This window comes from Mus caroli, unplaced genomic scaffold, assembly GCF_978045245.1.
Source record: "Mus caroli unplaced genomic scaffold, Mus_caroli_1 scaffold_1, whole genome shotgun sequence".
Lineage (NCBI taxonomy): Eukaryota > Metazoa > Chordata > Mammalia > Rodentia > Muridae > Mus > Mus caroli.
In genome coordinates, this window is record NW_028227256.1 from 47887897 (window position 1) to 47913354 (window position 25458).

A 25458-nucleotide genomic window follows, 5' to 3' on the forward strand; every position below is an offset into this window, starting at 1 on the left:
TCATTAAAGAAAAATTCAAATTATTTCATATGAATATTCATAGGATGGTTTGTATTAATTATGCTTTGAATAATAAGACTATTTTTGCTTATAATTACCATATAATTGATATGATATCATTTCATAGAGTTTGGCATAGCAAGTAGCTCTGAGATTCACTTAGAGCTGTCAGACAGACTTTTACTTGCCTGTTGGCTTTCCTTCCTTCCTCCTCTTTCTTGATTTCATTTGTCTTTCTTTTTGCTTTGTTTGAGTAATTGTACTTACTGCTAACACAGATGGAACTAAGTTAGATCAGTCAGGCTTAAATGACGGCAGTAGAAACATCTCAACATGGTAGCTCTGTACTAATCTCCTAAGTTATTTTTCAATGTTTTGAAGAGAATAAGTTATATGTAATTACTAAATAAACTTGTAAGTTCTAGCAAACTAAAATGTTAAAAAAAAAAACCTAAAATTTCTGTAATAGCATCTTTAAAAAAGACTAACGTGTGTCTTGCACTTTTCAAGTTGCATTAGAATTTTAAAGCACTTTGTGTAAGTACAGTTTTAGCCATCTTTAGTTTGGGATATTTAATTCAATTAAAATTGCATGTGATTGTCTGTCTTTGTATTAAATTTTGGATAGTACATATTCAATAAAAATAACAATAATATATTTTCTCTCTAAAGTATTAGCACACGATGAGGCATGATGTGGACACATACAAAGCATTACGTTAAATTAATTCTGCAATAGTCAATCAGAGAGCCACTCCTCTTACTCCGGCACTTCAATATGTAGCAGGCTGTTATCTAAGTGATGAATATCCTGGCAAAGCATTAAAAAAGGGGAAAATAGTTACTTCTTATTTACTTCAAATTCATATTGGGATTTCCAGAGAGAACTCTGAAAATACAAAAGATAGTAGTGTGTGGCTCAAACAATTTAAAAGCTTCTCAACCTCTAGGAACTGTTGACATGTACCATGTTAACTGTTACATATAACTCACTCACATCTGAGAGACATGTCTGAGAGGAAAACTGGCCAAAGAATACAAAATAAGCCAGTTGTAGAAATTAAAGAATGAGTGTATATTTTCCATAACTGCCTTCCTGATCTATAAAGGGAGTCTACCTTCTATTGGAGGGTAAATTCAGTTTGGCAATTTTGTGATGAGGACATTCATATTTATAGAACTTCCAAAATAAAAATCATTTTTTATAATTTAGTAACAAGATGATGGCAGTTATTACAGATACACTGAATAAAATCATTTATTAACTCTTTATATAGGTAAAAGATTTTTTAAAAACCTTCAACGTCTATTAAGAATTACTTTGGAATCAAGTTCCTATTGACTATAAATAGAAGGAGAAAAGCACTGTTATAATTCTTCAAAACTAATCATATTAGAGTTTGCATAGAATACAATTAATATTCGATATTTTCTCAGCTTCATAATAGTTGGAGTGGGCTTGAAACTGGACCTGTGGGTCACATTTTCAACCTCAAAATCTTTTTTTTAATATACTATCTGATAATTAAAAGGACCATTTGACATTCAATGCACAGAATATTTTTACTTGTCTCTGTTTATGTTATTTTTAATGTTGATGGTATGCTTAATGTAAACAACACATCTTATATGTAGAACAAAATGCTGACCTAAAACTTCATGGAGAGGAAATGGAAGCTGTACAGTGACTGGCAATGTTAGTATAATCTGGGAAGAAAATCAAAGTGCAACAAAGCAAACATGCTTTAACCATTGTAGAGCATATGCTAGCAATAAAGGGAAACGATGAAAGATACAAATACATGCTATGAGGGAAGTAAGTAGGCCAAGTGTTATGTAGATAAGGGAAACAAGCAGAATCTGAGGTGCGAGAATGCTTGTGACTTTGGAATTTATTAATAACACCAGCCAGTGATTTATTAGTCTGTTTTCCATAGGTAAAGTTACAGTTACAAATGACTTCAGAATCCCAGAAGCTTGCAGTGTCTATGGCATATTTCTTCCGTCATTGCTGTGGTCAGCTGTGGCCCTGTCCCATACATCTTCTCATTCTGGAGCTGGCTGAAAGAGCAGCACATATTTTATCATGTGTCTTTTATACAAACAGAAAAAGCAAGAATGTACAAGTGCACATGATAGCTTTCTCACAGCTTCAAGTCAGTGCTTTCTCTGTTGCTCTCACATTTCAATGCCAGCTCATGTCAGAATGCAAAGTGTGGCATCATAGAATTATAGGTCACACAGCCGTGTCATGAAGCATATAATACTTTCATTCTGAAATAAGAAAGAAATAATGGATACAAATGATGCAATACGCTCTGGAAATGATTTTTTCCAGGAGTGTTTTCCATGAAGAACGTGTACTTCAGGCAAGTCTTTAAGAGTTAGGGCACACCTAGGTCAAAAGTCAACCATTTATGAATGATCGACAGAGCATTAGTAATGAATTATTTGTCATTTTGCTTGTTAAATTAACAGAAAAGAGCAGGATGGCCATTAAAGCAAATTTCCATATGTTCATAATTTTTATCATGAGGGTACAAAGAAAGTGTATGATCATAACAGTGTAAAGCTTAGGAGAGAATCATTAGAAGTGTACTCTCATGATCACTAAAACAAGGTGATATCATAATTATTAAAGATCCATATTGTTATTTCAGAGTAACTACCAAACTAATAACATAAAGGAATGCAGCTTCTATCCCAAGAATCATTAGATGAGATAAAATAGAACAAAGTTTATAAAAGTATTAATTCATCAAAAATAAATAAACAAATAGTAAAGCACAACATGGAAAAGAGGAACAAAACGTCATGATGGAAAATATGAACCAAACTCAAGCTTGCTCAAAGCCTAGTATATTTGTATACTAGTCATTAAGGTGGAATGAGTGACTGAACACTCGTGTTTACACAAAATTACACAAAGTGTTTTTTTAATGACTCAAATGTATGTTGTTTACAAGAAATGCCTTTTAATAACCTTTATGAAAAATTAAAATCAATTCTTAAAGAGAGACTCTTAAACAAATTGAAAGAAAGAGATTAGGTATACTAAATTTGAAACAAAGCCAAAGAAATCGGGTGATAGGAATAGAAAAGTCAGGTGACTCATGATTGGAGAGTCTTACTACATTCCAGAGACATTTCAGAAGATTAGTCAAAACGCAAAGAACAAGAAGCAACCTTACAGTCACCAATATGGATTTCTGTGTTCTTGTCACTAGCAGATACCATAGAAACCAAAACCACCACATTTATACAGACACTGAGTAACACTATCAGTCATGAACTACTTAACATCAATAAGAAATTATTCCCCACAAGAGCTACATACATTTTCGAAGAAGCGAGTTGTAATTTCTAAGGTGCTACATAGATCTTTTCTTGAACTGTAAAGCAATATTTAATAAATTTGAAAATATTAAATAATGTTTCTATTTATGACAAAATAAAGTATTGAATTAAATTAATAAACCAAAAGTAAAACAATAAACCTTTAAAGATGCTTAAATATTGGAATCAGAAACAAAATAGTAAGTAATCCATGGGTTAGAGAAGAAACTTCAAAGGATGCATAAAATTAGATATTTCAAGGGAAATGCAAAGATGTCAAGATGTGTAGGGTACAGCTAATGCAACTTGTGTTGGGAAATTAGCCTATAGTACCTCTATTAGAAAATAAGGTGTTAATGAATTTGAAACTTACTGAACTACATCCTAAGAATGTAGCACAAAGGAAAGAATAAAAGTAAAAGCAGAGCTCATTAAAATGAGAGAGTTACGTTCCATCATGCAAAAAAAAAGTCAAATTTATGATAGAAGTCATTCCAGTTCATCTATACTGGAGAATAGCAAGCAGTGGACAAGGCATCCTCTTCCTACACGTCTGTCTCTTTTCAGTGTAGACTCTGTACACTCCTAAACGAAGTATGCAGAACACTAGAAAAGAAAATTAGAGTTACAACAAAGCATAACAGGTACGGAAATGATGGACATAATAGAAAATGAAGTCCAGTAACATATTAAGAAGTCAATATACTAAATCAGGCTTCATTTTTCCCAAGAGTGTAAGGTTAGTTTAACATGTGAAAATTAATGCATTTTATCACACTTACAGATCAAGAGAAAATCACACTTGGGGGAGAAAGATTCTCAGTCTTCACATGAAACACAAAACTCAATTTGAGGTAGATCACAAACCTGAGCTTAAAACTAAACTTTAACATTTATAAAAGCAGAGAGGTTTTTACCTTTGAGTAGAAGTCTTTCTAAACATGACATAAAAATAAAAGTCATAAAAGGAAAACGTTGGTTTCATCTAAATAAACACTTCTGCTCACATTTAAGGAAGGAAAAAATTATAAGACGTATCTGAGCAAATGTTCATATCCAAAATATATTAACACATCCCCAAATTTGAGAATAAAAGTAAAACACCATCAGCCACAATATTTTACTTTGTGACAGTAAAACTTCTACTGTGAAATAGTTCAAGAGACTTAGAAACATATGCATAAAATGCTGTTCATAGGAATGCTGATGGGATGGGGACAATGGCTCAGAAAGTAAACCTTACTTTCTGGGCAAGCATGAGGTCCTGAGTTCTAATACCCAGAACTCACATGGAAGCCCAGTCATCCGAGTCGCAGTGCTTCTGTGTGGAGATGGAAAGTGGAGACAGGAGAAATGCCTGGATGCTCACCAGCCAGCATCCTGAGACACACAGTAGGAGAAACAAACAAATACAAAGGAATCCTGGCTAAAAGCAGAATGCAAAGACCAAACCCTCCGGCTCTTTGACTACTTGCATAGGCAGCCATGGTACAGTGCACACCTGCATTCACACACAGAGGTATACACATAGGCAAACATCATGTAGAAACACAAATAATAGCTAAAATTAGTTATAAATGCTTTTTGTCATTAAATGTCAAATTATAATTTTTATCTTTTTCTGTCTTCCTCCCAATGTGCTCCAGTGTGTGTGTGTGTGTGTGTGTGTGTGTGTGTGTGTGTGTGTGTTTGTAGATAAAACTCATAGACTCATGCCTACTAATTACATAGTCTACCACTGAGCTCTAGAGCTACACTGATGCCCAGTAATAGTAACCAGTTAATAGCTCCAAATATCTACCTGTCCTTTAACAGGAGAATGGTGTCACACAGTATTTATAAGTATTATATTATTATTATTTATATATATATAAGTATTATTATATATATACTTATATATATATTATATATATACTTATATATATTATATATATAAGTATTATTATATTATATATATATATAAGTATTATATATTATTATTAATAAGCTGTCACACAGTATTTAAAGTAATATTAAACTTCTAAGAATGAGTACTACTGATACACTCCAACTACCTGACTCTCAAAAATCGTGATTGAAAGATCATCCCAGAGATGGTATGCTGTCTGTTTCCATTAACATCACATTCTGGAACAGTTAAAATTAGACTGCAGTGACAAAGAACAGATGCCCACCTGCCCACATATGAACAGGGCAGTGTGACAGGAAGTATGGTCACAGGGAAGGGACATAAGGAAGCTTACTAAGATAGTAGTAGATGGCTCACTATGTCTCGTCTCGATATTATTCTTCAAACTCAAAAGGTTGCCTTTAGATCTGACTGTGTTGCTAAATGTCAGTTTCTGCTAGGTTCTCAAGAAAATGGATATTGAAAAACTGTTTGAGTATCCTCCCCCACCCCCACCCCCACCCCAGGTTAAAAGCATTATTAGTGGAGGCGTAACAGTGAGATAAGCAGAGAACAGGGCTCTGGATCCACGTCAGTGTGTAGGAGCAGTGAAAACACCTGATTAGAGCCAGAACAACGTGAAGAAGAAGTAATGTAACTGCCCTTAGGAGAAGCTATGAGAGAGGGAGATTAGAAGTGGTAGATCCAATCACTTCTTGTACTTCTCCATTTCCAAACTTCCTTAAATGGAATATGTAGGTTTCCAGTCAAGAATAGTGTATCAAATGCCAGGTGTCTTCAGGAGCTAAACCTTTCTTGTCCCTTGAATTCCTCTCAACCACTTGTAAAAACCCTGTTGTATTAAATAAAATGATATAATTATTCTACTTTACAGCTCAAATAGAAGAGTTTAAAATGTAAATGCACTGTGAAAGTAAAACTTAGGGGAAATTTTGCATTTGTTCCCATGCAATCATTGTACGGATACAAACAATTAAGCATTTCTCCTTTTCATTACTGTTTCTAGTAATGTAGGAAGCAGGCAAACAAGCAAACAGTCCCGTGTAGTGCACATTTACTGAGCTTATAACAGGTGCTAAATCAGTGGTTTGCCAGCTTCTATGTCTGTGACCTTTATTAAGAATTACAGTTCCTGTACCAGCCTCTGTGTAAGTACCTATGTATGACGAGAAAATTGTTATATAATACAGCTTATTCTTGCTAAGTAAGACACACCAATGTTCTCTAGTCTAGTGTAGACTGTTACAATAGCTCCAGGGATGTTGGCTCTGACTCACTTACTTTTGCTGCCCACTGATAGCTTGTGCATTGTGTTTTGAAATGATGCACGATGCTGCTCTTTCTCCTCAAACTGTGGTCTGTGGGACAGCTTCCCCAGCACTGTGGGCTGTAACAAATGAAGAACATGAAGCGGCTCCTCACACCTACTGAATAAGAAAGACTCTATTTTAACAGCACTTCTAGATGCCCCTGAGCATTTCTGGTGCCAGATGATGAAGGTGCTTGATGCTGCCGGTATCTTCTGGGTGTTGCTTCAGATAGACTCTAACTCAGCGGTCCAGCTTGGGGGCTTTGTTTTTGTTGTTTAACTGTTAGAAAGGAAATATTTTCTTTAGTTTTCTTGTGGATGACTTTATGTATTCACATTTTATTTGACGTGTATTTAGAGTGCTATGTCTTACTCTGAATTACTACTCCCTGTGAGAAAACTGCCAAACATGGCATTTCTACCCAAAATTCCCTTTCCATGGATTATAGTGTAGCTTCAGGTAAGAGTGCCATGGCCAGTCTTGCCAAGTTAGCAAAATGTGCCCCTGCATTTCTTCCAGTAGATACCTAAGCCAGGACCTCAGCTGTTGAAGGCAGTGGTCCTGCTCCTAAGTGCTTTCTCCCATCATTAGGCACCTTCCCTTCACTGTGGTATGTTTCCTGAGTGGTGGGAAGTTGTAGCCTGGGAGTTGCTAATCCTGCTAACACTAAAAGGCTCACTCCCATTAGCAGCTTCTGTGTTGCATTAATAATAAGAAAGTAATAAAGATACCAGCCTCAGCTCTCATTCTCCCCTGAGGTAAGGCCTCAGCTTCTCTCCAATCCCCATGGTCCACTCTAATGGCCTTGCTGTACTAGAGTGGTAGGGTAGATTGATGTATCTATTGTCTTTTTATCAGAGTTAAACTCCTTTTCCCCAGAAGCTCAGAGGGAAGTTTTTCCCTAAACCTTGTATGTTAAAAGCAATTGCATCAATACGTTTGCCATGAAAGTGAGCCATTTAATTCATAACTTAAACACAAGTTAAGACTACTTCTCACCCTGAAAATAGAAAGATAGCATTGGAACATAGCAACAAGCACAAGAAAAGTGTGATTACCTTAGAGTCCATCCCCAGATTTCTTGACAGAGCCATAAAATAGAACTCTCCCACAGGCATTCTGGGCCCTTTGTGTTTGATTATTCATGAAATCATTTCTCTTCACAGCAATAAACTAAAATCAAGAAAGATAGTTACTTTTGTAAATACTAAAAAATTGTTAACTGGCAAAGAAGAAGTGAGAAAATGAGGAGAAATGATAGTATAGCAAAAGAAGTTTGGACGTAAGGGGCCAAGAGTGTTAGTCAATTATTTCTTCATACGATGTTCCTGAGATGTGTGGAGGAGTTAGGCCACCTTTCTGTTGAAATCACGTGACCTCTGGCAAAAGGTCTCTTTGAAACTCATTTGGTGTCTGGAGAGGATGGCAAAGTGTATGTTCTGGCTGTGACAACTGATTGTATTTGCACTGATCAGATTGTTACATTGTTTCATTTGTAAGTAAAGCTGGTTTTTTTTGTTTGTTTGTTTTCAGCTTTCCTGTTCTCACTGAGTACACAGCAGTCCATTACTGCAGAGGTGTTACTCAGCTTTGCAGTCAAATCAGTAGAATGTTTTTTTTTTCTTTCTTTCTTACATCATTTTGTGCTGATCTGGTGATGCTAATTTTTTATTTGTTTGCATTTTGCCAATTTCATATTTATACTGTCAAGCAAAAGGACCAATATCAACCAGTAGCTGCCTTAATATTGTAAATACAATTTTGTTCATAACTCAAGATAGCCATGTAAAAAATAAAAGTTGTGGCTGGAGAGTGGAATCAATAGTTGAGAGTTCTTTCTCTTTTCTCAGGAGATAGAATTCAGCTTCCAGCATTTCGATCTGGTGGCTTACCAATAACTAGCTCTAGGAGTTCTGACACCCTCTTCTGGTTGCTACAGGCACCCCAACTCACTACAGTGTGTGCACACAAATGCATGCATGCACACACACACACACACACACACACACAAAGACTTAAATTGAAAATTATTTTTAAATACATACAATCAATATGATTTCTTTATAAGTACATAACAGGAAAATGGAGAGATAAAAGCATCAAATAAGACTACTCATCTAATATTTTAAAGATTGCAACTCTTTGAATGAAAAATGTGAACTTTAGGAGTAAGAAAACCCAAAATAACCAGGCGATAGTGAGCCTTTTAATCCCAGTACTCAAGAGGCAAGAGGCAGGTGGATCTCTAAGGTTGAGCCCCATCTAGTCTACAGAGTGAGTTCCAGGATAACCAAGACTATTGAGAGAAACACTATCTTGGAAAACCAAAAGTCAGAAAATGAAAAAATACAAAATATTTTTCATAAATATTTATAGAGATCAGTGTAAATCCCTTTTAATGAAACAACTCTTATATTTATTAGCTAAGCAGTTTTCAAAACCACTATATGCACTCTTGTTTGTGGCTGTGCCACATATAAAAGGACAGAGGCATTCACTTTGTTCCCATGAGTATCACAGTGTTGTTGATGTATCTTTTAAACTGAGGAAGAAAGGAGAGAAATGTGCCGTTTTCATGGAGTCCAGTAGCAAGCGAACCCATCTGGAAGCAGCAACTGTGACAGGGAATTCTCCCAGCATTGTTGTTACCGTGCACACCTGTCTGCATGCCCTTCATGTATGATTTCTGTCCCACAGTCCATGAAGGCTCTGGAGAGACCAGTCAGAAGGAGACATCCACCTGTGACATTTGCCAGTTTGGTGCAGAGTGTGATGAAGATGCTGAGGATGTCTGGTAAGAGGCTGCTTTGGTTTCTCAAAATGATGTCAGCGATTGAGGGTGTTGTTGTTGTTGTTGTTGTTGTTGCTGTTGTTGTTGCTGTTGTTTGTTGTTGTTGTTGTTCATGTTGTGGTTCAGTAACTACTTTTTCAACCATCACGTTGTTAGAGTTTCTGTTTTCTTCTGACTTGCCGAGGCGGTAAGGAGTAAGCGCTGTTGTGAGGTGGTTCGGGCAAGCAGATGCTTGCATGGGAAACGGAACTGTCACTGAGAACCCCAAAATGGTCAGTCTCACTGGACAGAAAGGGAAATCATAGGTATGAGAATGTCTCTTTTAAAAATTCCATCAAGAAGCAACAGATAACTTCTAAGTTTCTTTAGTTTGGAATAACAAAACTACCACATAGCGGGTTTCTGAAAATAGCAGAAATTTATGCCAAGCCCTCTTGAGCTTTCAAAGTCCAATATCCACTCTGAAGAATACATAGCATCTGCTGAGGGTCTCCCTTTAATTAGTAAATAAATAACCAGTGAGGCTTCAGGATGCATGACATAATCACCTTCCCCAAACCATCTCACTAATACAAGTCAATGTGCAGAATTTAGACATATGTGTTAAGAGAGTGTTCAATCCACAGCAATTGCTAACGTAAATTTTAGGATTTGTGAGTCTGAATAACTGCAGATTTAACTGCAGAGGACACATGTGCATACACACTGACAAGCCGAAAAGACACGTCAGCCAAAACAAAAACCATAACAAACAAAACCAAGACACCTCCAGGCTGCCCTCCTGCATCAGGTTTTCCTTTTCTCTACAGAATATCCCATTTCTCTAATAAAGTTAGCTGAACAATTGATAATTTTCATTACTTTGAATGGATGTTAAGTATTTAGCTTTCTATATCATCTGCATGCATTGGTCCTGATCTGATCATTTAACAAAGTTCATTGAGTTAGATCACAGACAGTTGGCGTGTCTGGATATTGAAGAAGCAATCAGTCTTTTCCTTTCACTCCTTTTCTCACCATAACCACTAACACTACACCCTCCTACTCCTACTCCTTCTCCTCCTTCTTCTTTTTCTCCTCCTCCTCCTCTCCCTCTTCCTTTTCCTCTTCCTTTTCCTCTTCCTTTTTCTCTTTTCTCTGCCTCCTCCTCTTCTTCCTCCTCTTTCTCTCCCTCCCTCTCTTTTCTTTCCTTCTTCTCCCATCTTCTATGTCTCCCTCCCTTTCTTTCTCCCATTATCTTCCTCTTCTTTGTCCTTCCTTCCCTCTCTTCTTCCACCCCTCTTTCCATCTTGCTCCCTCCCTTCTTTCTTTCTCTCTTTCATATCTTTGCTGAAAACAGACAACCATTCTAATCTTCAATATGAAAAACTCTTTATCAAGAGCTACTAATAGTCATTTTGATAAGCTTCTGAGAGTAGAAAGAATCTCTTTAAGGAAAGGGGGCACTTTTCAAATAAGAATGAAAATGATACATTGGCAGAAATGAAACACAAGACACTTATGGGGCATTTTAATGTAGAATGAGGTAACGATTTCATCTGAGTAAACTGGGACACGTACAAGTGAACACTGCCAGGAAACAGCCAGACAGAATAACCATCTATCCATAAAAGTAGACATCAGTAGCCTTTCCAGATTTACCAAACACCTTGAGTTACTATACAGCAGGGGGTCACATCTGTGATTCACGCACTAGCTGAGGCATCTTGAGGAAATCTGAAGTATATTTTCTTCAGAGCACCCCAGGCATCTTAATGTTGATAAATTTATAGTCCAAAGGGTAAGAGATCATCAGAATTTCTTTTGAGATTCTCTAAACGTTTTAGTTTCACCCTAAACTTAATGAATCATAATTTCAGTGAAGTAGAACTTAAACTTAGTCTTTTTCTGAAACTACTTAAATGATTATGGAAACGCTGCATTAAAAGAAATGACTGACGAATCATTGGCTTCATTTCTACTTTCCCATCAGTCTTCAGGCTGTCAATCATTTTCCTTTATAAACGATTGTACATGGTGGGGGATGGCTGCAACATAGCTCGGCCATTAAGAACATGTATTTCTTTTGCAGAGACTTTAAAAAAAACTTTCTTTCCAATTTCTCACCTTTAAACTGATCAGTTTTAACTGACAGTTAGTTACACTTTCAAAGTACATAATTTAAAATATGAACTATATAAATGTAGTTCAAGGATTTTTTGCAAGACTAGTTGCAACAGAAAGGCTAAGCAGTTGTCCATAGGGTCCTAGCATGACAAATTGACTTCAGAAATAGCCTTGTTATGAAAGAGACAGGATGGTCACGGCAGAGTCTCCAGAAATTGCGCATCAAGCAGGAGGATTAATTAGGTACTAATCCAGGTTTACTTAGTGGTCCTGCCATGAATGGCCAAGCCTTAGTGACCAGAGATAGAAGGAATATAGCCTAAATATGGATTCTTCCAAGGTCAAGAAGAAATCAGTGGGAAGGATGACTGGATATTAGATCGGTTATCTTTTGGCTAGGGTATTTTGTATGCCCCAGCCTAGGGACAAAATCAGTTCCAAGATTCAGAATAATCCTGAACCTCCAGATGGGGACTAAGTGGCCATAGCTGTGAAGATTAGAGACTGTGGGGGCAGGAAGCCAAGAACATCATTATACTTCCCAGACAAGAGTGAAAGTTGTTAATGCTGAAAGAGAATGTGTTTAAAATGTCCAAGGTAAGCAATAAAGAGTGGTGCTGACACCAGTACATTGATTTTCATTTACTTAAATACCTTTGTTTGTTAACATATTTTATTTTTTGACCATGAAGTAGATTGTAAACAGCTGAAGGACATGAGAATAAAGCAATAAATGAAGCTAAATAGCCATGGAATGAGAGAGACTATAAAGGAAGATAGTTAGCACTCGGGGAGTGATCTGACCATACTATTCTATAGAATCCTCATGACAACAGGAGAGCTTTGACACTATTAATTTGGGATGAAACTATGACTGGACCCCTTGCAAACATAAAATTTTTCTTGGGTCGTGTGGCAATAAAGAACACAGCACATTTTTCATTGACATCAACTAAAGAGCAGTTTCATGCATACAAATGTCATCCCTCTTGGCTTTATGAAATAACAACTAGATACAAATAAATACTAATGACAAATGCCATTACACACAAAAGTATGAAATTTATTCTGATCTTTCTTTAAACCTGGCCTAGGATATGAATATTTTCATTCTGCTATGGGGTTAAGCCTAGTTCCTCAAAGCTCTTTCAAAAGGAAGATAAATATTTTGCTAGCATTATAAAGCTTGTGAACAGTCAGCTGATCACACTCCATTGTTAGGGGAGGTTTTGAGTTAAGGACCAAAGCACACTGCAAATGAGCAAACAAAATTTTTAAAATGGTAAGAGAGCTGAATACAGGAACAGAAATAAGAGTTAGAAAGTGATGTTGATAGGCTGCTACACTAATCACGTGATACTTAACACGTGTTCTGAGGGAACAGATTGATTATAATCTGATGGAAGATGAAGTGCCATGTTCTGTGGCTTCAGTGTGAGACTCTTTTCCTGCCCTATTCTTCTTGTGAAAATATCAAGACTGCAAAAACTAGAAAATGATGCTTCTCCATATGAAAGCCAGACCTTTGCTGAAAAAGTGCCTTCAGCTCTGGGTATTTACTTCTGTGTAAAAATGGATCTGACTTTCAAAAGGCAGAATTAAAATTGAAGCAAGAGAAACTGTCCACATTGCAGGGTAGCCTCTGCTGGATGAGAGCTATTCTTTATTAAAGATTGACTTCAAAACAGTAGAAGCCCTGGGATGAAGAAAGGAACATTTGTGCTTGTTCATGGGAGGAGTTAAAGGAAGGAAAACAGGAAGTACTTAGAAGATTATTCTCTTTACAACTACACTGTAAAAAAAATCAAAACTTACACATCAAAATGAATCTCAAATACATCCTGCCAAATGTAATTTATTCAGAAAAAGAATGGCTTCTAAATAAGAGAAAACTGACTCATTGCAAAGTGATAGAACCCCAGCTGATAGCACTGGGAATAAGAACTTATGATTTCAGCAAATAATTTTGATAGTTGCTTCATTTTAGACACTGCTTTATATTCCTTTAATTATCGTACCTGATAAATTATCTCAGTGAGTCCAAAGTAGGTCACTAGGAACCCCATGCACTGGGAACTGGTTCTTAGAAGTAATTAGCCTGGAATTTTTTTTCGTTGGTCCTGTCAGTCAAAAGTAGTTCAGAGCCCAGGGGTTGATACTTGATTTAATGTATTTTTTAAAAGCAAGTTGATAGCTGGGCCTGATCATAGGAATGTCTGGGTATGAAATTGGCTGAGTGCCTAATATTTCCAGAGTGTCAGAATAGATCAAGAATGAGAGCTCAGGTGTTAGAAGCAGGTGCAGCCACTGACAAACAACATAAGGGGAGAACCTCGATTATTATATGGGGGTGCTTTATGTGACTGATTTAAGTTCCTCATGCTGCTCTAACTTTGCTTTTGCAATGTGTGCTATGTGCCATGTAGCTATCATTGGCAATTTTGCATAGGCTCAAATGCTGTTAATTTCTCAGTGTCCACGCCTTCGTCTCTGAAAGCACCAACAGGGCTTGCCAGTCCTGAAATACTATCCCATGTGGATATAAAATACTGGTGCCAGATTGCAGGGGTAAGGAATGACAGAGAAGCAGCAGCCCCAGTATCCAGAGTTCACTAGAGTGAGCACATAGTGCTTTTTGTTTTGCTGTTTCACTGATGTTCTGTAGTTGGAGCAGGGTGTACAATTTGGCATTCCTTTCATGAGCATCTCTCACAAAGACAGTTTAGTCTGAAGTCTTTAGCATCTTGCTCCTTTGATCCGAGGAGACTCCTCGTCACTAGGAAGACCATGCACTGTTGGCATCACTCCCTCCTTTAATGCATTCTGGACCGTGGAGACTCATGAATATTTGAAACAGGGCAATGGCCGTGGATGATCCTTGGCACTGGAGTTCACCATACGTATAAGTAAATTAGACATTAGATCCCGCTGACTTCAGTGCATTCTGGTTGTAAATTTGAGAGGGTAAATTAAGACAACTCCGAGTAAACACAGAAAATGGCTTCTTTTAAAACTACTACTGGCCAACATTGAATAGACCTGGTGCCACATGTTGGATATCTCTGGTTGAAAATATCAAATAAGGTTGTGTATAAAATAAAGGAAAACATGCTTATTAATCATAATTTTATGATAAACTGAGTTTATCCAGACTTCACCTAAGTGGTTCTTTTTTATCAACTTCCTTGGTGCTGTAGCCTCACAATGGTAAATGTGGTAAACCCAAATTAGAATTGCTTTCTATCATGAATTTACTCATGAAGACAATGGGTAAAATCAAACACACTCACACAAAAGAATATCATAGGTCCATGTTAGAAAATCTACTGTTTGTTGTATTGTTGTTTGAATGCATCTTGCCATACTGGCCATAATTTTAGCTCAGAAGGTTCACGGGTAGGTAAGGCTATCGTTAGTCTGAGTTAGCACTTCCTAGTGCCATGAAAACTAGCCAGAATGAAGAAAACCTCCTGGTCAGTACCACCTTGATTCTTCTAAGTCCTGTGACCAGATGAGTGTAATAGCTTCAGCAATAGTGTTTAACCACCAACTTCTGGTAGTCATTCAAGAGCAATGTTAATAACCTGTATTATTTTGGGGGTCTTTCGGACACTTCTGACCAAGAAGTTGGGGGAGGTATCCCATATATGACACTGGGCTTTTTACTGGACAATCCATGGCTTCTGTGGGGTGGGCGTCATCCCAATTTGTGGAGCCTTTTGTAAAGTAAATTTCTTTAGTCGTGATTAACGCTCATCCCCACTCTGAGCCGCCTTCTCATCCCTCTCCCTGCCTAGCCCACCGCATATCTCTCCTTCCTGTCACCTGCATTCTACCTTCCTTCCTCCAATAACCTCTTCCTTCCTACTCCCCACCTCATTAACTTCTTCCTGCTCTCCTGGATTCTATGCACACTACATAGTCAACATACAAATATAAAGATTTGATGCTGTTTCCACACAAGAGTGAGAACATGTGACATTTGTCTTTCTGGGTCTTCGGTGACCTTATTCACTACTCAATAACATGTGCTGTTTTCATGTCCTGGCTATAATGATGAGCATGAGTGAGCATGAGTAGTAGAGGTGTATACACATAGGAATGACATAGCTTGGTCATACAGAGGGTCAATTTCTAGTTTTTTTTGAGGAACTGTCACAATGGTTTCTAGAGTGACTGTCTGAGATTCTCACGGTCTAGGTAACACTCCTCTTCCTTTGCTTCTCATTCTGAGGGTAAAATGAAGAACTGTCAACTCTAAAAGCTGCAAATGTTTCTATTCATATAGAAGGAGAAAGACATGATTTTCCTTTAGTATTTCCTGGCCTGGAAAGCTTTTAAGGGAGTGAGAAATCAGTGCATGATTTTAAAAAGTATTGTTCCACTCCCGTGACTCCACGTGGAAAATGATTATGTTTATCAGCAAAGGAAGAGCTGCATGTAAATATTTGAGTTTTATTATTTCTTTTATGCATTTCTATTCTTTTCTGTATCAAGAATGATAAGGCCTGCCTCTAAGGTTCACATAACTAAGTAAAATTTACAAGTACAATTATTACCATATTAGATCAGTATTTCTTGGGCATAGTCAGTATGGTGGTGTCTACAAATCATTGTTTAATGCTTTGTGTCAACAAATCCCCTATGTATGACCCACACATGCTACTGCATATGCTGCAAGTAGCCTAACTTTAACTGAAGCTAAAAGATCCAAAGGTCACTTAGGAAGATAACTTAGTAAAGACAGTTCAAAGTCACTTAAAAGCCAATTGCTGTCCCACCCTCCCAAAGAAAGGAAATTATATTTTATGAAGGTACCTAAAATTTTGAAATTGAACCAATGTCTAGCACTTACCTATCCTCATTCAAAAGGCTTTTTACTTAAGTTTTGGAATTTCTTGATATCTTCCCAGGTTCCATATCCAATTCTGCCAGATATCACAGTGCTTAACAAACTTAATTGCAACTGTGGATCTAGAGAAGAGCGGTGGATTGTCAAGCTTCACCTGCACTTACCTGTGTTCACAGCATTTATTCTAGCTACATAATACCAATCATACAACTTCTATTATAATATAAAATAAAGAACTTATAAATAACTAAACAAAGGAATCAAAATTCTAAACACAGAGTGTGAGTTCCTATATTAATTTAACCATTTCCAATCTTCTTACTAGTGTCAAAAGACTCACTGTAGACTGATCCTGATGTGATATTAATTTTAATATCAGTGAAATAGTAATAATGTAATATTGTCTAGCTTTTGGTACACACTGAACAAATTCCTCACACTTTATTCCTTTCAGAGTTTGGGGGTTGCTGATTTTCTCAGCCTTGGGTATAAAAATAGTCATCTCATTTTATTCTTCAGTATAGACAGAAGTTTCCCAAATGTGTCTCCTGGGTGCTAAGACACTATCCTAAATATTTAGATTTATGGAGTCTTTTAACTTGCACACCACTCATATGAATTTCAATGCACCAATAATTCTTACTTCATTTTTTAAGAAAAGGAAACTGTAGCTCACACAGAGAAGAAAATAAAACTTGCCAAAACCCCCAAACAGGAGGAAAAACTTGATTCAAGCCAGCAAGACTAACTGTAGAGATATCTTGATGTTCACTGCTGCTCAAAATGTCTTAGTACTGTATTCAGTGATAAAAATGAGTATATACATAACTACATACACAGATATATACCATGAGTACCTCCATTTGTATCATGTACTTAACATAGTGTTTTATGCTTCCAGATAAAATGCAGTAACAAATTTTATGCATCTCTAACAATAAAAACCCCAGTTAACATACCTATAATTACCATGCTACACTGAAGTTAAAGGTTTATACACATTATTTCTTCTCATTTTTCCTCAACATTGTGGGAATTTCATCTATTTTTGGTAAGTATATTAAATTTTTATGGAAAGCCAGTGTCTTCACTGAGGCTGTTTGTGTGTGTTAAAATGGGGTAACTAGCGTGAAAGTTTAAAGAGACATTTTTGCCATAGCCTTCCTTTTGAACATACTTTTACTCAGTTGGTTTGTGTTTCAGTGCTAGTCACTGGAGTACCATACTCAGGAGTGTTTCCCAAGGCTAGGCAAAACGTGGGGTGAGGAGAAATTCAGAGACAAAATAGAACTTTGTTTCTCACTGCCTGGGAGAAAGATCATGGACTATCTACACCTTCCCAAGATATATTATCCTATATTATACCATATTATACATCAAATTATAGGTGTCTATTTTTCCCATGGTAAAATATTTATGATGAGAAATTTAAAAAAAGAAGAGAAATGAAGAAGTCAACATATTTAATAGAAAATAAATATAGACAAATCATGGCTTTGGTCACCACATGCATGTCTCTCAATTTAGACTTAAGCTGTGACATAAAGTCTCACAATTTCCTATGTAACATACCATTTTGAGAGTAATATTACAGATTTAGCAATGATTTTGGACAAATATAAATGTAAGCACCATAGTAATGGGGCATCTTTGTCAAGGTAGCTACTAAAATTTCAAGCTATATTTTCTTTCCATGGATCTGTATGCTTTGTAAAAGGAAAAAAATCTGAACACATTTTATATATGAACCCAGGGACCGCTTTCCAAAATTTTTATTTAGTCGTGAAACTGAGGATACTTTTTAGAGGGTGGCAGTGATTTTTTTTTTTTTTTTTAGAAAAGCTGAACACATGATACCATTTTAATTGGAGATGAATTATTGTCAATAACCCAGTTCTGATTTTTCTCTTAAAACCTTCAACTCTCAAGAGAAAATTGATTCAAAGATTTTGGCCTAGGAACCAAAATATTGTCACTGTAGACAAATTTGTTGTACTTCTTCAAGAAAAGAGAGTTTGTGTGCAGAAACTTTTCTACTGTCTGTGTTCAGAGAGTCTCTAAGAAGTTTTCTGAGGAGCTGGCATTGTTTCCTGAGAGGCCGTCTGCCCAATGCTGTATTAAAGTATGTAAAAACTATCACTAGTCTTCAGTGGTTGGTTCCAAATAGTGCTGTATATGTCGGCTCATTTAAGCAACAATCTTCAGCACCTCATGTCCACTTATTACAGATATTATTCCCATGAGTATCTACTAACTTGCTGAACAAATTACAAAATTGCATGCAACACTCAACAGAAAAACCAATACTGGGGATGGCTCAGTGAGTAAAGTGTGTCTTGTGCAAAGACCTGAGTTCAGATTCTCACACCATGTAAAAGCCTAGCAACAGGAGACTGCTGTGAGAAAGTTAATGCTGGAGAGTCTCCAGAGTGCACTTGCTCTCCAGTCTAACTGATGAGCACTAAGTTCAGAAAGGGACCATGTCTCAGAAAATAAGATGGAGAACAAATGAAGAGGATACTCAGTATCAACATATGGTCTCTGCATGCATACATGTGTGCCTGCACACATGCACACACACAAACACACAAGCTTGTGCACACACACACACACACACACACACACACACACGAGAAACCAGGATTGTTGGAGGTCTAAATACTTAGTACATGAATGAAAGAGAAAGAAGGAGAGAGAGAGAAGGGAGGATAAGGCAGAAAGAGAGAAATGGAGGAAGTAAACAAATTCTTTAGCTTCTCAATGCAAAACAAAATCAATCAGGTATGAACTAATTTATCCTTTTTCACTAAGCTATGAATGAGCGGAAGAAATAAGGATGATGCACTTGGGACAAATGATCTTCTGTGGATTATTTACCATAGAGCTCTTTTTATTCACTACAGTTCTTTTAGTGCCTTTAACAGTACATACCATTCTCTACATTCATCTCTCCAACGAAAGTTGTTTTGAAGGTAATAATAAAGGAATATTATGGTTGAACTAGCCATAAAGGCTTACTTATTGTCAATAAATACTGAAGTAAGTACACCTGAGAAGAGTATACAATACTAGATAAAGGTAAAGTGAAAAACCTAGTTTTACACTAAAAAAAAAAAAAAATCGACAAATTTCCATTAAAACTATAGACCTCTGCATAAATGTATAATTATAGGACAGTCAAATACAACATGCAGGTATCTCTTAGAATGCAAAAATAAAAATAGTATATTTACCAGCACTATGCCATTGAGTTCCGACTGACTATGAATTACTCACACCAGAAAGTAGGCTGATTCGGGGGAAAAGAACATACAAGAGAACTATTTGCCTTGCATCAATCTGGATGTTCAAATTTGGAGATTAAAAAGAAATGCAGGAAGAGGAAAAGCCCTGACCTAATTAACATATCAGCATAATAGTCATAATTCTTCAGAGAAATACAATCACTACATAGATTGATAGATCAATAAATGAAATAGTAGACTAGTGAATTGCCATATAGGTAGATAAGCAAGTAGATAAAGGGGTTAATTGTAAAAAAAAATAAAATATAAAAATAAAATTATTCCATGACCAAGCAATTGAAAACCCTGAGACCATGGAGACAGTATGGTATTATTCTGTTTTTTAAAACATAATGAGAAAATAATCATGAGAGCTACATCCTTATTTCTGTGAGTTTCATTCAGTTATAATTGATGCTTATAACCATTTCCTTCCACTAGGCTTTCTTTATCTTAAGGAAGTATCTAGCTAAGTAAGCATTCTTTGTCCATAAGGTAACCAAACCTTTCCTAGAGGATATTAATCATCAGCCCATTTGCCTAGACTGAGGTTGTGCTATTTCATTGACTTTAATTGTAGAGTGTGGAAGTTACCAAGAGATCACCGAAGACTCTACTGTTTCTCCAGTTTATAGTAGTAAACCACTTTACCCCTGAGTGCCAGGCAGTCCTTGCAGTCAGCATAGTAACTCACTTCTTTACCTATTGCCTCAGAGGCATGAGACCAATGAGACCAGGCAATGGTAATAACTTACCATTCCATCAGTCAACATTGTGCCTTTTGTACATTCTTTCTTTTGTAAGTGACATCTCTGGGTCATCAGAGCACAAGGTTTGAAGAAAAATAAAAGCTGGTGAGTCACTAAAAGCAATACTGTCACTTTCATCCCAATTGCTTAGTTTCTCAAGCAGTGATAGTGAATATAGGAGCCATCTGTAGATATTGACTCAATGCAAAGGAATAGCTAATAGCTACCATTTTCAGTGAGTCTTCAAAAATCTCCTCCATTCTTTCAACCAACCTGCTCCAAAGATTATAAACTCACTGAATTCTTTGAACAGTGGAGCCATTGTCATTTTCTTTTTCTATAAAATTTTGGTTAGAAGCAATACAGTATGGAATACTGTTATATTTTACTTTTCTGGTGTTGTGCTAAAACTTAACAAATGCAACTTGGAGAGAACAGGCATTATTTGGCTTACATTTCATCCTCAAAAGAAGACAGGACAGGAACTCAAGCAGAAATTGAAGCAGAAAGCACAAAAGAATGCTTCTTAAGGACTTCTCTCTGGCTTGCTCTCTGACACAGCTCAGGCCCACTTACCTTGAGATGAGTCCATGGATACTTTGGGGAGAAACTATATCCATGGATACAAACTCAGTATCTGGAACATCTGTTCCAATAAAGACAAAATGCTTTTCAGTCCCATGAAGAAGCAAGTCAATTTAATCAAACTACCATCAGGTATCAGAAAATGATGACATATTGTTGGGGTTCGTTATTTATCTCTGCCAAAAGATTAAATTCTTAACAGTGCCTATAGCGGTGATTCTCAACCTTCTTAATGTTGTGACCTTTTAATACAGGTTTTCATCTTGTGATGCTCCCCACCCATAAAATTATTGTATTTGCTTCGTCATAACTTTAATTTCACTACTGTTATGAATCACAACATAAATAGCTGTTTTCCAAGGATGTTAGGCAATCCCTGTAAAAGGGTCATTCAATAGCCCCAAAGGGATCACAATAATAGGTTGAGAACCACTGGGCTCAACCACTGACTTGTCTTGATGAGTGGAAGTTCTTGTTCCTGAGAGCAGCTAGAACCTTCTTCTTACATACTTTGTCAATCATCTAGGAAATGAGAAGATAACTGTAAAAACTGGTGGCTTACTGGTAACTCACAAAATATATTTCCCTGACCACTCAATTATTAGCATAGTAAAATGGCCATCCTACCAAAAGCAATCTTCAGATTCAGTGCAATTCCCATTAAAATTCTAACACAATTCTTCCAAAACACTGAAAGAGCAATTTTCAATTTCATATGGAAAAACAAAAACCAACAAACAAAAAAACAGGATAGAGAAAACAATTCTTAAGAACAAAAGAACTTCTGAGGAAATCACCATCCCTGAACTCAAGCTGTACTGCAGAGCAATAATGATAAAAACTGCATTGTATTGGTACAGAGACAGATAGATTGATCAATGGAATAGAATTGAAGACCCAGAAATAAAACCACATGCTTACAGCCACTTGCTTTTTGACAAAGAAGCCAAAAATATACAATGGAAAAAGAAAGCATCTTCAATAAATGGTGCTGGTCTAACTGGCAGTCCATATGTAGAAAAATGAGAAGTTTTAAGAATTTTGTCAGATTTATTTCACACTCATCATCATCTGGTATCTTACAACAAGTACAGAGTTGCCACGACTTCTTGATTAGTTGGCCCAATCAACACCAAGGACTGTTCTCATTTTCTCAGGCAGAGGAACAACACCCAGTACAACAACTGCAATTGGAGACTCCACTATGTTAAGACTATGATAATCGCTGTCATTCCAACAATCCCATCTATCTTCTACATAGTCCAGAAAATCAAGTTGATTGATAATATGCTAGGTCTTACTATCCTTGAGTTTTCTGGGTGGGTACAACCTCTACATTCCCTCCTGAATGCATTATTGGTTTTAGTTTAATATTTTCTCATACATAGTTAATTCCAGTAGCTTGTGTTGGCCTTTTCTATAATATCAGTCCTCGCTCTTCCAATCAATGAATAAATTCAGTTTCTTCCAGATACTATGCATATTTTCTTCAAGTATTCTTTCCAGACATGTGTAACCATAGGATATGTTCAGGGACTCACTAGACCCACTGTCAAATGGACCTGTGCCAAAAATCTAGTGAGGGCCTCGCCTCTCTAAGCGTTTATTTGGCAGGTGAATGGAAATGAGGCTTCAATCAGAAAGAATTAGTGTGTCAGGAATTAGGATACAGTAATCTCTGAAAGGTTTGATTTTTGGTGTAGTTTCTATTTAGTACCTACCAGTTTTTGGGAGAGACTAAAGAAAGATTAACAGGGTATATATTTTTAATACTTTCTTCAGAAGGACTCACCTCCCTGTTATCCAGTCTGTTCTGTATCTGTAAATGAGCATTAAGTCCCAAGGCTGACTAAGAAAATATTGCCACCTCCAAAAGTAGGACTTTTGTTTATTCAAATCAAGAAAGAATTTATTTAGCTTTTAATCTGTGTGGCTTCTAGTAATACTATGACCAGTTGGCCAATACTGAGGGTCATGAGTAAGATATTCTCCTTACATCTCTGGCTTTTGCATCCTTTGTGGTAACAATGTTCACATTAATATTGGTGGTGAGAAAAGTCTTTGGCCCTGCCGTCATGGAATCCAATTATGCACACATATTTAGATTTCCAAAGCAGTTCTCACTGTAAGCTCTGTATTACAGTAGCATCCACCAGAGAACATGCTGAGAGGCAAGTGGTCTACTCATAATTTTTTAATCAATATGTGTACTATACCAAATGTGAGGAGTCTTAAATGGCAAATGTACTCTAGTGTTGCCATCTCTGAAATCTTTGAAACTCCATGGTTAAAATGGCCTTTCTAACCTACTGTGAAACATTTTTTGACCTGTTTCAACCAAGTAAACAGTGAGGTAGGTCACTTTCTAGCTCTCTGTACTACAACCAATATGAAGTGTGACTTTATGCTTAATGTAGCCAACTAATAATTTCAACCTAATCCAACAGTTTATCCCTTCTTTCTACCATTATCCTGTTCTTTCACACCTCCCTTCCATTCCCATGCATCTTCTCTAGATTTTTATCTAAGCTAAAAGCTCAGAGTTGTTCAGAGTGTAGCATAGCTCCTCACAGACCATATTGTATAGCTCACTTTTAGGAGCTCAAAGACCCTAAGGACAAATATTTGTCTAGGGGTGTATTAGTTACTTTCCTGGTATCTATGTAAACAGTACCCAACAAAAACAGCTAAGCAAAGATAAGGTGTATTGGGCTCAGATGACAATGCCATGAGAACAGTTCTAACCTTGTGGTAGAAGTCTGTAACAAATGCTGCATCTCCATAAAGGATATGTGATGAATGTTGATGTTCACATCATTTTCTCCTTTGGTAAATGCCTTTTTAAATTTTTTGAGATTATAATATATTTACATCATTTCCTAACCTGAGACTACAACCCAAATGATGGTGCCAAGCTCTCTGGAAACAACCTCTGAAAGACACATGATTATTCAGTGTTACCATCTTTGGCTACTTTGTGGTTCTCCTTTCTTCCACCCTTCTGCATCCTGTTTCTTCCACACTTTCAGCCCCCTCACACTAGTTAAGAGAGAAAAGGGGATAAGAGGAAAGGGAACAATGTTATCATTAGACTAAGTCCAGCTAATGAGAAGCATCAAGTTCCTTGGGGCATCTTTGATTTTCACCATCAGCCTAACTATACTTTTTTTTCTTCCTTCTCCTCTTCCTCTTCCTCCTTCTCCTTTTTCTCTTTCTTCTTCTTAGTGAATGAATACTTAACACACCATAACAAATAAGAAACAACAACAGCTAACAGCAAACAAGTAATAACCAAAACTACATCCTGCCTCTTGGGACACAAGCATTTATATATCCTCTGAAGAGTACCCAGAATTCCAAATGTCACACAATTGCAGAAACAATCTGCACCTGGCAAAATCACACCACCACTAGAGCATGAAGCAAACCCTACTGAGCTACTGTGAGCAATCTGAAGCAGCCCCAGATCCCATACCTGGGATTAAAATGAAACCATACTCTTATAATATTTATATGTTTTTTAAGACTTTATTTATCTTATGTGTATGAGTACACTATAGTTGTCTTCACACACACCAGAAGAGGACATCAGACCCAATTACAAATGGTTGTGAGCCACCATGTGCTTGCTGAGAATTGAACTCAGGACCTCTGGAAGAGCAGCCAGTGCTCTTAACCGCTGAGCCATCTCTCCAGCCCACACATTGTTTTTAAGGAAACCAAAACCCCAAAATTGTCACTAAAATTCAAGTACTGACAAAATGTATTCTCTTCTTCATTTCCTCCTACATTTTCCTCCTCCAGCATTAGACTCCACATGCATCTTTCACACACGTTGCCCATCTCTTGTAACACATTACAGGAAAAGTGTGATTCTTCCCTCATTGAATTTCCCTACCCCACATGCTCTTCTTCCTAAAAATTTAACTTGATACGTAGAGCTTTATTTGCATACTTTCCTTTTATGTCAGTGTTTCATGTCTATACTTAGACTACCGATAACAATAGGTAAACTGCAGGAAATTGGTAATGGTCTACATAATTTCTATGGGTTCTTTGAATCCTACCACTACCACAGCAAACTTGGATTTTGAGTGCACTGTAAGCATTTCCTCCAAGGCAACAAGTCCATTGCTCCTCTTTCCTATGGGGTCTAAAATTCCCAACAATCCCTTCCTAAATTATAGAAGAGGGGATATTGTTTTCCAGAACACAGCACATCCTGCTCTGTATTTTAACCATACATTAGTAGAAATCAAATGTTGATTAGGTAGTCATCCCTTTAGAAAGCATAGGAAACAGGAGGCTCTTGGCAGCATTTAAAGTGGGCACTTTAGAAAGGTAAACATATAATGAAGCTCTTTAAATGAGAAGACATTTTTGAGATGAATAACAAAACAATGCTGCAGGGAAGGAGCAAGGTGAAAGGCAAGAAAGAAAGTAATTATAAGAAAATCTATGGCCAAAGAAGTTATTACAATTAGTCATAAAATTTATCTGAGTGCCCTGCATTAAAGTTAAAGAAGAAAAGAACAA

General features: G+C 36.7%; 1 protein-coding gene across 1 annotated transcript in view; it reads left to right on the plus strand.

Annotated features, from left to right (window-relative positions):
* Tmeff2 (transmembrane protein with EGF like and two follistatin like domains 2) overlaps positions 1–25458 on the plus strand; it is a 261844-nt gene that overhangs the window by 134610 nt on the left and 101776 nt on the right. The window contains exon 5 of the mRNA XM_021157724.2: positions 9253–9349. Within this exon, the coding sequence (XP_021013383.1) occupies positions 9253–9349 (97 nt within the window). The remainder of the gene's footprint in view (positions 1–9252; positions 9350–25458) is intronic.